This window comes from Dermacentor andersoni, chromosome 10 (genome assembly GCF_023375885.2).
Source record: "Dermacentor andersoni chromosome 10, qqDerAnde1_hic_scaffold, whole genome shotgun sequence".
In the NCBI taxonomy this organism is placed as follows: Eukaryota; Metazoa; Arthropoda; class Arachnida; order Ixodida; family Ixodidae; genus Dermacentor; species Dermacentor andersoni.
Genome location: NC_092823.1, coordinates 93,271,235 through 93,285,616, shown reverse-complemented (window position 1 = coordinate 93,285,616; position 14,382 = coordinate 93,271,235). Strand labels below are relative to the sequence as shown.

The 14,382-nt window shown below is 50.8% G+C and overlaps 1 protein-coding gene across 2 annotated transcripts in view; it reads left to right on the top strand.

Moving 5' to 3' along the window:
• Positions 1 to 13,770, top strand: part of LOC126544389 (uncharacterized) — a 30,716-nt gene extending 16,946 nt beyond the window's left edge. For both annotated transcript variants that reach the window (XM_055062538.2, XM_072284954.1), the window contains exons 2-4: positions 5,536 to 5,815; positions 7,326 to 7,614; positions 12,520 to 13,770. In XM_055062538.2, coding sequence (XP_054918513.1) covers positions 5,574 to 5,815; positions 7,326 to 7,614; positions 12,520 to 13,398 — 1,410 coding nt within the window. In that variant the 5' untranslated portion in view covers positions 5,536 to 5,573 and the 3' untranslated portion in view covers positions 13,399 to 13,770. The remainder of the gene's footprint in view (positions 1 to 5,535; positions 5,816 to 7,325; positions 7,615 to 12,519) is intronic.
• Positions 13,771 to 14,382: the final 612 nt, after the last annotated feature.

Below are 14,382 nucleotides of genomic sequence, written 5' to 3'. Positions count from 1 at the left end.
CACTCGGCGCTATCAGCCATTCCAATTAAAAACGTATATGCATTCGTGAATGCGACGCCCAAGCGTAAGCGGCACAGCATTGTTTCCTCATTACGCGGAAGCCCTGGTAACAGCCGCAGTTGCATAGATGGATCGAGGGAATGCAATCGATGTTGAGTGAAATCAGGTGTGTGCCACTTCTCCAATGTCATACGGTGCGCTAGCTTGCCTAAGTGTTGGGCTGCGTCAGTCCGCGATAAAGGTATAGAAACAAGGGTTGCTCCTTCATGTGCTTTCTTAGCAGCTTCGTCAGCGACGTCGTTGCCGGAGATACCGCAATGGCCAGGCAGCCACTGAAATACGACGTCGTGTCCTTTCGCTATGATACCATGGTGCATTTCTCGTATCTCCGACACTAGTTGTTCACAGGACCCGCGACGAAGAGATGACAGAAGACATTGTAAGGCCGCCTTTGAATCACAGAATATTGCCCACCGATTAGCCGGTTGGTTGTTAATATAATCTACGGCACCTCGGAGGGCAACAAGCTCCGAACCGGTCGATGTTGTCAAGTGAGAAATCTTGTATCGGATGCTTAGTGATCGTGATGGTATAACCACTGCCCCGGTGGAGCTGGTCTGGGTAGAAGAGCCATCCGTATATATGTGGACGCGGTCAAAGTAGAAAGTGTGCAAACAATCCAGAGCTGCTTGCTTCAAGGCCAAGGTAAGCAGGTCGGTCTTCTTTCTTATCCCTGGAACCGTAAGACGCACTTGAGGTTGTTTTAAACACCACAAAGCTGAGGTTGAACGTGCTGATGGTGTGAAGCCCGATGGTAGGGAGGCACGATGCTTGCTGACCTCGTTGGAGAAGGATGCCTGTGGTCGTCGTTCTGGCAGACAGGCAAGAAAGCTTGATTGAATCCGTGAAATATGACGAACATGGGCCCTAAGCGAGTCGGTGCTGATGTAAGTCGTGATCGGATGGTCTTGAGCCATTATAATGGTTCCTGCTGTTGAGGTGCTCCGCGGAAGGCCTAGGCAAACACGTAGTGCCTGTGCTTGCACGCTCTGAAGTTCTCGAAGATTTGACTTGCATGTTTTAGCAAGCACGGGAGAACTATAGCGTAGAAATCCGATAAAGAGTGCTCGATATAACTGTAGCATGGAGCCCAGTGACGATCCCCATGTTTTGCCGGCGATGAACTTGAAGATGTGAACAATAGATGTGAGCCTCTTCTTCAAGTGGGCAACCTGAGGGCTCCAAGAGAGGTCCCGGTCAACAATGACACCCAAAAACCGATGATTTTTCTTGTAGCAGATAGGCTGGCCATTGATGTACACTGGATAACCAGACATCGCTTTTCGCGTAAAAGCGACTAACGCACATTTTTCTGTTGAGATGGTAAGCCCTTGTGTCCGAAGATAGTCAGATGCCTGTGTTGCTGCTTGCTGTAGCCTTGCGCGAACCTGCAGGCGAGTGACTGCTGATGTCCAGATGCAGATGTCGTCGGCGTATATTGAAACACTCACTAGTTCCGGTAGGGATTCAGCCAGCCCAAGAAGCGCGAGGTTGAAAAGAACAGGGCTTAGAACACCGCCTTTGGGAACGCCTCGGCATGTGTAGTGGTCGGTAGTCGGACCATCTTCCGTACGCACGAACAAGGACCTTTGTGTCAAGTAGTTTCTGATCCATCGATATACTCGCCCTCCTAATTCAACTGTCAGAAGTGCGTCTAGAATGGTTTGATGGGAAACATTGTCGTAGGCGCCTTTCACGTCAAGAAAGAGTGCTGCTGATAATCACTTCCGAGATTTTTGTTGTTCTACAGATGATACCAGATCGATGACACTATCAATCGATGAACGGCCTCGTCGAAATCCCGCCATTGAGTCAGGGTAAATTTTGTTGTGTTCAAGGTACCATTCGAGACGCATGAGGATCATACGTTCCATGAGTTTCCCGACGCAGCTGGCAAGTGCTATCGGCCGATACGATGCCAGTTCGAGCGGTGACTTTCCAGTTTTTAGTAGCGGTACCAGGCGGCTTCGTTTCCATTCCTGTGGGACGACACCATCTCGCCATGAGCTGTTAAAAAGGCTGAGGAGTTCTCTTCGTGCTTCTTGACCTAGGTGGCGCAAAGCACTATATGTTATCCCATCGGGCCCTGGTGAAGATGAACACCTACAGAGCGCCATAGCAGCTTCTAACTCTTCCATAGAGAATGGAACGTCCATACTTGTATCTCGTGGACCGGGGATGTCACCTAATGTCATGTCAGAGACTAAATTTGTGCCGCCGGCGACTTTCGCACAAAAATCCTCCGCAACTTCTATCTCGCGGCGGTTTTCATAGAGAGCAAGGGCGTTGAAAGGGCGTCGTTGCTGGGGGCTTGAGCTAAGACCCCGTAGGGTACGCCACACACGGCATAATGGCTTGCGGGGGTCCAGTGACTCGCAAAAGCATTTCCATCTTTGATCCGCTAGCTTATCCATTCGCCGCTTTATCTTCTTTTGCATGCGCCGAGCTTCTCTGAGGTCAAGAATTGACTTCGTGCGCCTGTACCTCCTTTCAGCTCGGCGACGTAGTGCACGAAGCCTTTCCAACTCAATGTCATTCTCTGTACGCTTTGATGAATGTGTGAAGCAACGCGTGCAATCTTGCATTGCGTCAGCAATTATTTCTTCTAATTTGCGTGCAATACGTTTCTTGCATGTGTCTTCTACACGAGCTTGAAAGACTGACCAGTCGATTTGGCGAGATACAACCGGTAATGCGGCGTCTAATCCATCGATTCTCACATAGGTCGGAATGTGATCACTTCCGTGGGTTTCAATATCGGTGAACCACTGCACGCTCGAAGTCAGGCAACGTGACACAAAAGTCAAGTCAAGGCAGCTGCTGTACGTTGTTCCTCGCAGAAATGTCGGGCTTCCGTCGTTTAGAAGACATAGGTTGTGGCCAGATGCAAAAGATATTAGAGACCTGCCCCTCGAGTTTATCCTGGAGCTTCCCCATATATGGTGGTGAGCGTTGAAATCCCCTGTTATTATCCAAGGACCGGGAGTAGCAGTCATGATATCTTCTAGTCTTTTGCTATCAAACTGACTGGTTGGGGATAGGTAGACGCCAATAAGAGTAAAAGACAGCCTCTTCTTTTTCACAGTAACACAGACATATTGGTTACCGTCGTGTGGCGCTACGGGTTGGGAAAAATACGTAAGGTCTTTGCGGATGTAAACCAAAACCTTACTACTTCGGACACACGTGGTTGAAACAAAAGGTTCATACCCTGATAGTCTTACGGAGGCCGATAAGTTCGGTTCACAGATAACCAGTATAGGGAAGTGGTTGTCAAACACGAACTGCCGCAACTCCGAAATACGTGACCTCAAGCCTCTGGCATTCCATTGGAATATGGAGGCACTTCTGACATAATCCCGGAACGATCGCTGTTGTTGTCGATGAGCCATGGTTCCGCTGTAGAAGCCCTCAAGCACTGGACTTCTGAAGGCTCTCAAGAACCGGATTGATGGCATCCAGCACTTGCAACGCACTTCGAGCTGTTGGTGTCTGTAGCTTGTCCAGGAGAATACGAATAGCACTCATCAGAGAGCTTATCATGACAACAACTTGTTGATCCTGGTCTGACAATTTATCAGGAACAGATGAGGTATCCCTTGCTGTAGAGCTCTGATTTCGCTCAGTAGGGGCATGTAGCCGCGGGAGTGCAGGCCAAGCGTCAGCAGCCGTGCTGTTCGATGCACCTGTGTCCTTTGAGCTGACTGCGTTTGGCCGGGGCGGAAGAGCGGGTGGTAATGTCCGCGGCTGGCGTTCTGCAGAGGCTTTGGAGGTTCTTGATCGACGTCGGCGACGTGATCGTCGTCGCTTAATAGATGCTGCTGCTTCTCGGTGAGACGAGTGGTCTCTAACCATTTTTTTCAATATTGCCATTTCCTTTCGTATCAAAGGGCATTCCTTCGAGGATGCATCGTGAGGGCCGCTACAGTTTGTGCACTTCAGCACATTGGCCTTGCACGTGTTAGTGGTGTGGGGCCCAGTGCAGCGAGAACAGACGGTAGTGTTCTTGCACACACTACTCACGTGTCCAAACTTCATGCATTTCCAACACTGCAGCGGTTTTGGTATAAATGGGCGAACTGCGTGTCGAAAGTGGCCCACTTTTACATGCGATGGGAGGGATTCGCCCTTAAATATGATCTTCACACACCGTGACGTGCCGAGACGAAACGCGTTTGTGATGACGGTTTTTTCGGTAGCCGGCTTGATTAAGATCGACAGATCGGAGTCGACAATGGTCTCGTCAACATCGTAAATTACGCCAGTACTGACTTGTTTGCCCAGCGGAATATAAGGGCGGACTTTCATCCCGTCAAGTTCCGTGACATTGCGCAAAGAATCCAACGCAGCTGCGTGTTCTACGTCAATCGCAAGGACGTTCTTACGGGTGTTCACTCTGATGTCTTTGATTTCATTCGGAACTAGCGCCTCTAGATGTGAAGACACGGCTTGCCTGTTGAGGCGTCTCAGGTTGTCAGTGGCGAGAACTGGCGCGAACAGGATGGTGAGCTCCTCGGTATTGCGCGAGGATCTCACGGTGGACTCACTCGAATTCGATGATGCGCTGAGAAATCTTCGCTTTGCTTTACGACTCCGCACCAGCTCGAAGGTGTCGTCACAAGAATCTTCACCGCTGACATAGTACTGCATCGTGTCGTCGCTGTCAGTGTCGCTCTCGGTGCCGTTGCGCTTCCTTGAGGCAGCCGTCGCGGGCACTGCCGAGTCCGGCGGACGCGCGTGAGACTCCATCTCCGTCGCAGTTAAGGAGGAAACAGCAGTTCAAGGCAGAGTCCAAGAAATTCACAAAATGAGTAGAGCTGGAAGACTCGGCGTTCTGCCTGAAAGGCACTTCGTCTTCTTCAGTCTGTTCGCTAGAAGAGATTTGCCTGCAGTACCGGCATAAATGAGATTATAATTATAGTCATCATGCTACATCGGCTGTGCTCTAACGATCATCTCCACCGGCCACGGTGGCTCAATGACTAGGGAGTTCCGCCGCTAATCAGCAGGACCCGGGTTCGACACCCGGCAGGAGCAGCCGCAATTCGACGTCCGCAAAATGCAAGAATGCTCTTGTATATATACATTCACGTGCACGTGAAACAGCCGCAGCTTGTCAAAAGTATTTCGTAGCCCTCCACACGTCGTCCCTCGTAACTCGCTGCGCAGTTTCGGGACTTTACAATCCCTGAATTGAAAAACAAGTTGATCATTCGTGATCACGCAACGCACAGCTGTCGCTGCAATGAGTTAATGAGTAGCAGTCGCTGTAATGAGTTAATGAGTAGCAGTCGCTGCAATGAGTTAATGAGTAGCAGTCACGTATCCGCAAGCCTTCTCACGCCCTTTTCAAACGCGGACCCATCGCCTCTGACATCGATCTGCAGGTGCGACCGCCCGTCGCATTCGCTCCCGTGACGAAATAATTGAGTTCGCGCGCTGAGCCGTTCTCTCCCGCCCTCTGATGACGCGCAGGGCCCCCTGAGAAGAAGAGAACGCGGACAGCGAAGGACATGCCGGTGTCGTCGTGGAGCGACGAGCTCGTCGAGTGGGACGACGAACTGACGCGCGAGACGGACCACATCCAGCTGGGCCTGGTCGAGCCCTGGCTCGACTCCCACCCGCTGCCCGAGGGCGTCGAGGCGCCTCACCCGTCCCGGCTGCGAATGGGACAGGACGCGTTCATCGCCAGGCGACACGAGCTGGCCGCGCACCGCTTCGCCTTCGCCACATTCGCCGGATGTGACGCCTTCAGGTATCGTAAAGCCGTACTATAGTAATACAGTAGTGTAAAAAAATTAAGAAGGAGGCGTCCAGATGGAGTGCCACACCGTGGTATAAATGTTACAAACAAGGGTTACGGTGCCTCAGAAAAGGCTGGCCAACGTTCAGATAGGAGGGCCTGTCTTCGTATATGTGTCCTGTCGAAACGTTGGCCAGCCTTTTCTGAGGCACCTTACGCCTTGTCTATAACCTTTACACTATAGTGGTAGTATTAGTGGTGGTGGTGGTGATGGTGCCGCAATAGACGAGCTACTAGGACGCGATGTTGGGGTAGTTCGAGATCGCTGAAAAGCGCTTCCCCCTGAGTTAGCTATGAATTAGCATTATGTTGATGATTACCTTCGTCAGCGAACATATCTGTTAAATATCTTTCTTGCGCTGTCCTTGTTTGTCTCACCACTTCAGCACAACATAGTTTGTACGGTGATTAAATTTTAAAAATTAAACTATGGTGTTTAAGCGCCAACGTCAGTATCTGATTATGAGGCACGTTGTAGTCGGGGACTCCGAAATTTCGGATCCCCTAGGGTTCTTTAACGTGCGCCTAAATCTAAGCGAACGGGTGTTTTCGCATTTCGCCCCCATCTAAATGCGCCCTCCTTGGCCGGGATTCGACCTCGCGACCTCGTGCATAGCAGCCCAACACCGTAGCTGCTAAGAAACCATGGCGGGTGCGAACGGTGATCAAGTATCTCAAACGCCTGCCCTTCTCTAAAACGACCACTTTGTGGAGTGCAGTCGTTTATTTTACAGCGAAGCTGTTAGCCTCTAGTTGATTTTCATATTGTGTGTGTGTGTGTCTGCGTCCGTCAGCAGAAATATGGGCCGATGCCAAAGGCAGCCCAGAGCCAGGTGCAGTGGCACGTACCCCCGTAAGGCAGAGACTTTAAGCAGTCAGCAAAGTGAAGTGAACAGTGCATATATCTTTGGAATCACGCATACAGGCGTACAGAGCAGCATACATTTCAATAAAGAACAGTCACAAAACAACCACCCGAACCAGATAATCGGTGATAAGACGATCCTGATAACAATGCGAAGCACGTGGCGCTCCCCGCACACGTTTCCCGGATAAGATTACTGTTTCGCAAGCCGCCGCGGCGACGGCAGCTTGTGGTGTGGGGAGTGACGTCTCTAGCCTTTCGTATGTAAAAGAACCAGCCTAGCAACTGATTCGATTGTCTTAGCAGCGCCATGGGTGGCGGCGTGGTGTCAAAATTACCGTTACTCTCATTACTACCACAAGTCTAAATTGCCATTACTACCATTATTCCAAAGCGATGAATATTCTAAAGCACTGCACACGTCTCTCAGAAGTTGTAGTGGTGGTTTTCAACGACTTCGCTGGGCACCCACTTTGGCAGGGCCAGCATGGCGAATAAATTGTGTTTTTTTTATTAGCCGAAGACAACCGTCGCTGAAACGCTCGGTATGCACATGCCTATCTGCGTGGCCACTAATAAGCTGCCGTTGTTGCCCAGCTCTCGGCCGGAGTTCGCCGAGGCCGCCGCGCACGTCTTGGACGGCACTCCGGCCATCTACGTGTACCACAACAGGAACACGCTGTCCGAGCTGCTGGAACTGTTCCCGCGCACCGGGCGCATCACCCTCAAGCACGACCTGAGCGACAGTGACGAGGGACTCGTCTACGCCACCAGGAACGAGCCGCACCACCTCGCGCACCTGGAGGGAAACTTCGCCGACCACGAGGACACCGGGCTGGCCGTCTACGGCGACGCGGTGACCGACCTCCTGGTGGCTTGCCCGAACGTGAGAACCTCGTCGTTTGGGCTACATAGCACGGCGTCGTGAACGCGATGAGCGCTTTGACATCGCACTGAGACTGCTGCGGCCTCGTGTGGTGGCGAAATTGCTGTGTATTGAGGAAAACATATTTGCATGCTCATGTAGGTTGCGCTCTCAGTCATAAATCGGCGAGATAACCAGAGATTCATGTGTACTCGCTCACCAATATTTTCGCAGGCCATGTACTCACTCACACTCGTCGGTAGTAACTCACGTCCCTACTCTCGCCCACTCGTCCTCACCGTCACTCACTCGCGTCCATAGTCCCTTGCATTTACACTTACCGGCACACCCCAGTCAAGCTCACAGTAATGCATATGCTCCCACTCACCGGCACTGAATCGCATGCATGCTCACGTACGCTCACATTCACGAGCAGTTACTGGCGCTTATACTCACGTCCTATCAAACTCATCAGCACCCACTTCAACTCATAACTGTGGTACCGCCGCTCACCCTTGTCCGTACTCACTTCCATTGACACTCTTCGTAACTCACTAATGCTGTATCCCACGCCTGTTAATTAGTGTGTACGGTGTATGAGTGAGCGTACTCGTCAGTGAGTACGCCAACCTATCCTCTCGGTGGACATTTATCGGCAAAACGTGTGGGTTCGACTCCCACCTGCAGTAAGTTGTATTTTGGTCCACTTTCATTTTCATTTTCCTCGGAGAGGTAGAGACAGAGCGAAATATATAAATACATTTATTCACAGAAAGGCAGAGAAGTAGGCCTGGGCCATAGCTTGCTAGGGCCTGCTACTTTACACTGGGGCTTTTTCTCGACATTTATGCATCTCGGTTAAGCATGAAAATGAATTTCCCCAATGCTATCTCTTGCTTTATTGCCTATTTTTGTTCATGTAATATCTACAAACAAAGAAATTGAGCCCCTCGCATCGACTGATTATTCCAACTCAGCTGTTGAGAGAGGCTTTCCCTTAGGCGGTCCTATCTAAATACATGTACATGGTAAGGCAGACATCGTTTTCTTGTATATCCATTGGACTGATTCGATAAGGCTGAATCGAAAAGAAAGAAGTTGGAACGTACCGTTATTAGGGAGCATATTTTTTATCTGGGCTAATAATTTCTACGCACCAAATTTCGAAGACTAGAAAAGGTGTCTAGCTTGTGCAACTCCGCATAAAAAAATAATGTTCAATAATAACATAAATTCGGGGATTCGACATACCAAAACCACGATGTGATTATGGGACACGTCTTACTGAGGGACTGCTGATTAGTTTTAACCGCTTGCGGTTCTTTAACATGCACCTAGTGCACGATGTACAGTCGACCGATTCTTTAACAATACCACGCGGGCGTCGACTTGGCCAACCGGCCAGAGCCTTCTAACGGTGCGAAGCGACGAGATCAGCAGTAGCGCATGCGCACCAAGTTCACTCAAAGTACAAGGTTAATCTGATTGCCTCTTCCTACCAGCATGACACAGCCTCTGGTACGATTAATTAGGCGCAAGCTTCCCGCCTTATTGGAGATAGCAGGAGCGTATGCCCCTGGCTTACGTCCTTTTTTAGAGCACAGCTCTTTGGCTGCCGTTCCTGTGGCGAGCGTCGGCGGCGCCGTAACAGAGCGAACGAGCGCAGCGAAAGATGAAAGCGAACGCGGAGCGCAGCGGGGGATGAAAAACGCGAGGAGGAAAGCGGAGAGGAGGGTGCAGCGAACCATGAGGTGGAAAGCGGAAGAAGGTATGGCGGAAGCCTTTACAACACCGCAGTGCGGCGACGACGGCTACGAGATGGCGCCAGAGTAGCGCGCGTCGTCTGGGAGGTCTGTCGACAGCAGCTGCTGTCACCCACGCGTAACCAACGCGATGGCTCTCGCGGTCTCCAGATTAGTTAAGCAGTCGCGCCACCCTTCGCTCCGTTTGCAACGTACCGGACGAGACAGCAAATATATCGCGAAATGAAAACACATATAAGATTGCGCTAAAATTTCGCATTAAGGAGTATCATAATCGTCAGTGAATTTTTTAGCGTGTGCTGGTCTAGTATGCATGCACAGGAAAATAATGAACAAAACCTGCGAAGTTGCAATGTATCTGTATCATATCATATTGCGAAAATTGCCATAGCACACTAGACGTACATCACTTGCTCTGGCCGTGTGGTCGGACCCACGCAAACAAGGATCAAGACTCCGCCAGGCTACAAGAAGCATTACGCAGCATGAACCTGGCGCAGCAGCTCTGGGCCGTCCAGCGAGCCCACGATGCGGCCAGGGTGTTACAACTCTCGGTCCCAACGTGGGAGTAGCCCGCTCTATGGGACCTTGCGTCCCGTAGCTCGCAGGACCTTTCATTAAAGCTATTCCATCCATCCATATCTTTTTTGCGCGCTTTCTTCTTTATCTTACGGTGCATGTGGACTACAGTGGCATATATTATAAAAACGACGCGTCTGGATTCACGCGCACTTGCGGTCTCTGATAAGGAGGGAAGCTTCCATTAAGTTAATCGAGGCAGTGACGTTATCATACCAGTGGGAAGAGTCTTGCAGACGAAACTTGCGCTTCGAGTGAACTTTGTGCGCATGCTCTACTCTTTCTGATCTCGTGGCTTCGTGCCGTTAGAAGGCGCTGACCGGCCGGCCAGTCTAGGGAGCCTACATGCATGTAGGCTACCTAGGCCAGTCGACGCTCGCGCGGTGCTGTTAAAGAATTGGTCGACTGTACGTTCGTTTGGGCATTCCACTCCCATCGGAATGCGGCAGCCTCGGCCGGCGATCGAACCCGCAGCCCTCGTCGTGTGTCGCCACCTCAACAGCTTTACCAGGGAAATATTGTAGACCACCGAAATAGCACGAGTAGGAGATGAGTGCGTCAATTGGCCGTCAGTGGCTTTGTCAAAGAAAGAGGATGAATTCTTGGCATAGACGGCACGTCGCACTTTAGCTTATTCCTCTCTTTTCTTTCCTTTTGCAGATACAGAAGGGTGCGTACATATGTTCAGGATCCTTAATAAAATCTTAGTTGAAAATTAGCACTTGTCCTGTCTCAACTTGACCTTTGCCCTTACTATGTTTGCTTTAGAGCGCAACTCTTAATTACCCGTTCTTGCGGCGGTGGCGGCGTGACTGAGCGAATGAGCACAATAGCGAAAGATGAAAGAGCGAACGCGGAGCGCCAGATGAAAGACACGAGCCGTGAACGGCGGACACCGGTAAGAGCGGCCCCTTCAGTGACAGGCGCGCGGAAAACTGGTTTCATGTGGACCCGCCCGGCCGCTTGATGCGTCCTTGCATCTGGTGACAGCAGTACCATTACTTCCGTACTGTTGTCTGCTCGCGTCAGCTCTCGCTCGCGCTTGAGCCGCAGATCAGATTTTCGGCGATTACCGACTCTGCTACACGTCTTTCTCAAATTCTTTGCCTCAGTTTAAATGGCGAAATGAAGGCACGTATCTAACTGCGCTCAAATTTCGCATCAGAATGTATCGCACTCGTCGGTGGATTTCGTTTTTCTTTATTACGCAGGACAAGTCAGGCCTGCACGATCTCGTTGTATGCTTATCACCTTTGCCTTTGTATATGAGGTTCATCTAGCTTTCACACCCTCCAAGTTAAATTTTCTGCGTTTTAGTCACTTGCTCTATGGCATTAGTCAGCAGTGCCTTGTTCTTTGGACCGAGGTTGTTGATTAGCGATATTGTAATTTCGTCGGGTCCTGCGACCGTGTCATTATGGACATTTGCTTCTGGTTTTTTCCAAAGCTTTCTTGTGCTAAATTTGGATCTCTAAGCCTTGAGTCTGAACTTGAGTCTGAACTACGCCTTCTTTCGTGCCTAAGTTATCCCTAATAACGAATCCGATGTACCGCACAGCATCATCTCCTTCTAAGATGGTATCGAGGCGAACTTGTGCATCGGATAACTAAAAAAAACACTTGTCTAACCACAGCAGCATTACGAACATCGGCGGTAGTCGTCGAACACAGAGCATCGATTATGTGTGGCCAGTATTTAAATACTGCCAAAGAACAGGAGTGGAATTGCCGTGAGATATCGCCCTGCCTGATACAATGGGCCCATAGAACGTACGACACTGGTATCGTGGTAGGTTTGCGCGAATCAAAACGCTATAACACTCGTCAGTTGAGGGTCACAACTGCGAATCCCGAAAGGCACGTGTCAATATATTGAACCACTTCATAGGTATTTTTTTTTCATTCATCATTTCGAGTCACCCATCGCGCAAGTGGTCCATCGCGCTGATAACGGCAGCGCGGTGGCATCGGATCCAATGACACTCGGCGAAATGAGGGGTAAATAAAACCAGTCGTTAAAGGACCCGGCCCTAAAACTTTGACTTAATTGTCACGCTTCAAGAGCCGAAAGAACGTGGCCTAGGTGTATACTTCTCGTCCAATGTTCAGACGCGCCACTGGGCTCGACAAAACATTCACCGAGTTTCCCCATCCTTTTCTTTTGATGCCACGCTCCCTGCGTTTTTCGTTTATGGACGCCTTGCGGAGTTTCTCAGTTACACGCCAAATATCTCGTATTTCACACGGACAGAGTACGCGCACGACAATACGTCAAACCTCGATATCGTCCAGGAAGTGGCAATCGGCCACACAGCGAAGCTTGAAGCATTCGAGTGTAAGAGTCACGTGGTCGGTATCCCACTCCCCTGCCGAAGGTAAGAGTGCGAGTGCTCGTAAATTTGCTGCGCCTTTGATGGCTCAAGCGGCTCGGCGCGGTGGTTCCCGAAGCTTGCATAGATGCCCACGCATTCGAAACATTGCCGACTCGTAAGCATTTTTAACGAACTCCAAATTTTCCAGTGCATTCGAGCGGAGTTAAAATGTCTCTGGCTGCTTTCTAATTTTGCTTTCCTTGGTTCTGCAGCTACGCTTACTAGCGGCAGACATCCTCCCTGCTTTGGACGCCGCTCAAGAAAACAACGAGCTACGCTCAGTCATCGGGAACCTGCTCGTCGTCGTGCTTGGCGGTTACGCCTATGGTCACGATGGCGGCGTCGAGTCGTTTGTTCCCGCCAGTGCCGATCAGGTCAAGCGCGCCGCTGAAATGTGTCCCGACGCTGGACTCGTGTACCTAGCGGTCGATTCCCCGGACCCTGTCCAGGAACTGACCGAGTTCAACGCACCCTCCAAGTTGTGCGTTTCCTACGAGCCCGTCACGACGGCCTTCTGCCCGTTCTCGAGCGTCGTGCCGGCCCTCAAGAAGTTCGACCTCTCGGCGCTTACCCTCAAGAACTTCAAGGACGTCGACCTCAACAAGGTTGCTAAGACGGGGGAGAAGACTCTGCGCCTGCTGTCCCTGGACCACTGCCACGTCCTGGACGAAGAGGTCAAGTCGAGCGCATTTCGAAACCTGGTCGCTCTCACGATCACGTGGGCGACGCCCGTGACCCTGCAGTGCCTGCTGTCCGAGTGTCCTGAGCTGGAGTACCTCAAGCTCGGTTCCACCGAGGTGTCTCGGATGTTCCTGTCACGAGTGTTCCCCAAGACGTCGCTGACGTCTCTCAGGAGCCTGGAGCTGCGTCTGGACCACCCGTTGGAGCACCACGGACTCGGCGAGGAAGACCTCAACGTGATGGTGGAATCGTTGCCGTCGCTGGGATACGTGTCCACGAATTCGGCCGAGGTGCGACTGTTCCTCAGGCGGAGCGCACCGCACGTCAGGATAGGAACTCTTTTCTGCGCGCTGTGCGCGGCAGAGTTTTGCCGCAGGACAGGAAAGTGCAGTGTGTCGAGCATCCTGTGATAACGTATCCTGCGTAAGACAGGACCAGAAGACATGCGCAGGTGCTGAAGTAACTGTCCGGTAGAATCGCCACACGAAGGATTCACCAAACCCTCTGGCCGCGCTGTTCGCGCAGTGTGTGCGCTACGATTAAGCTTTGCCGTGTTGCAGAGAGCCCACTCCCAAGCATCTGCTTCGTTGGGGTTTTGCGGTAATGGGAAGAGCTGCATTGATTCAAAGTGCTGCTTTAGTACGCATGACGTTGTTGGTCGACCGTGCTTGTATTGGCCACATGTTCCACATTTACTGTCTCCCATGCGCAGCCTTGTCTAGGACGGTGTCATAGAGTGCCGAGAGGGGGAGGAGAAAATAAACTCCATTATTTAACAGTCAGCCTTCTGCCAAATGGCTTCAGTGAAGCACTTATACCTTTTCCTCTAGTCAACTAAACCCCGACTCACTTAAGTCTGCTTCCTCAACAAAAAAATTGCGTTTGTGCGAAAATGTTACCATGTCATTCCCGCAGCGACCAAAGAACGCAAGGAAGTGGATGTGTTGCAAAGCAAAGACCTATGACTTGCCTGTTTTGCTGCGCAACCACAACAAAGGGTATATCATCAGGCGGTTTTCCTGCCCTGTCCTGTTCCTTAAAAAACACTTATACTGCGTGTGTCGCGGTGCGAATTTGTGATCTGTGTTCTGGCTTCAACGCCAATGTCGCCGTTATGGCTCAATGGGATTGTGATAATGATGATCCCAGACAGTGGCACAGGCCAACGTCAGGGGATAGGCCAAAGTGAATTCGCGAAGCCAGTAACCATCAATGGCATTTTCTTCCTTCACCGGAGCATCTCGCGAGACGAAAAGAATTCAACGCTGAAAATTTCCTTCTCGGTCCTTTTTTCGTAATTCACATTTTTATATTTTCTAGTATGTAGTTACGATAGATTTTATATCGATACCACGAAAATTTAAATTTTCTCGGTTTGCAGTTATAAGTTGCGT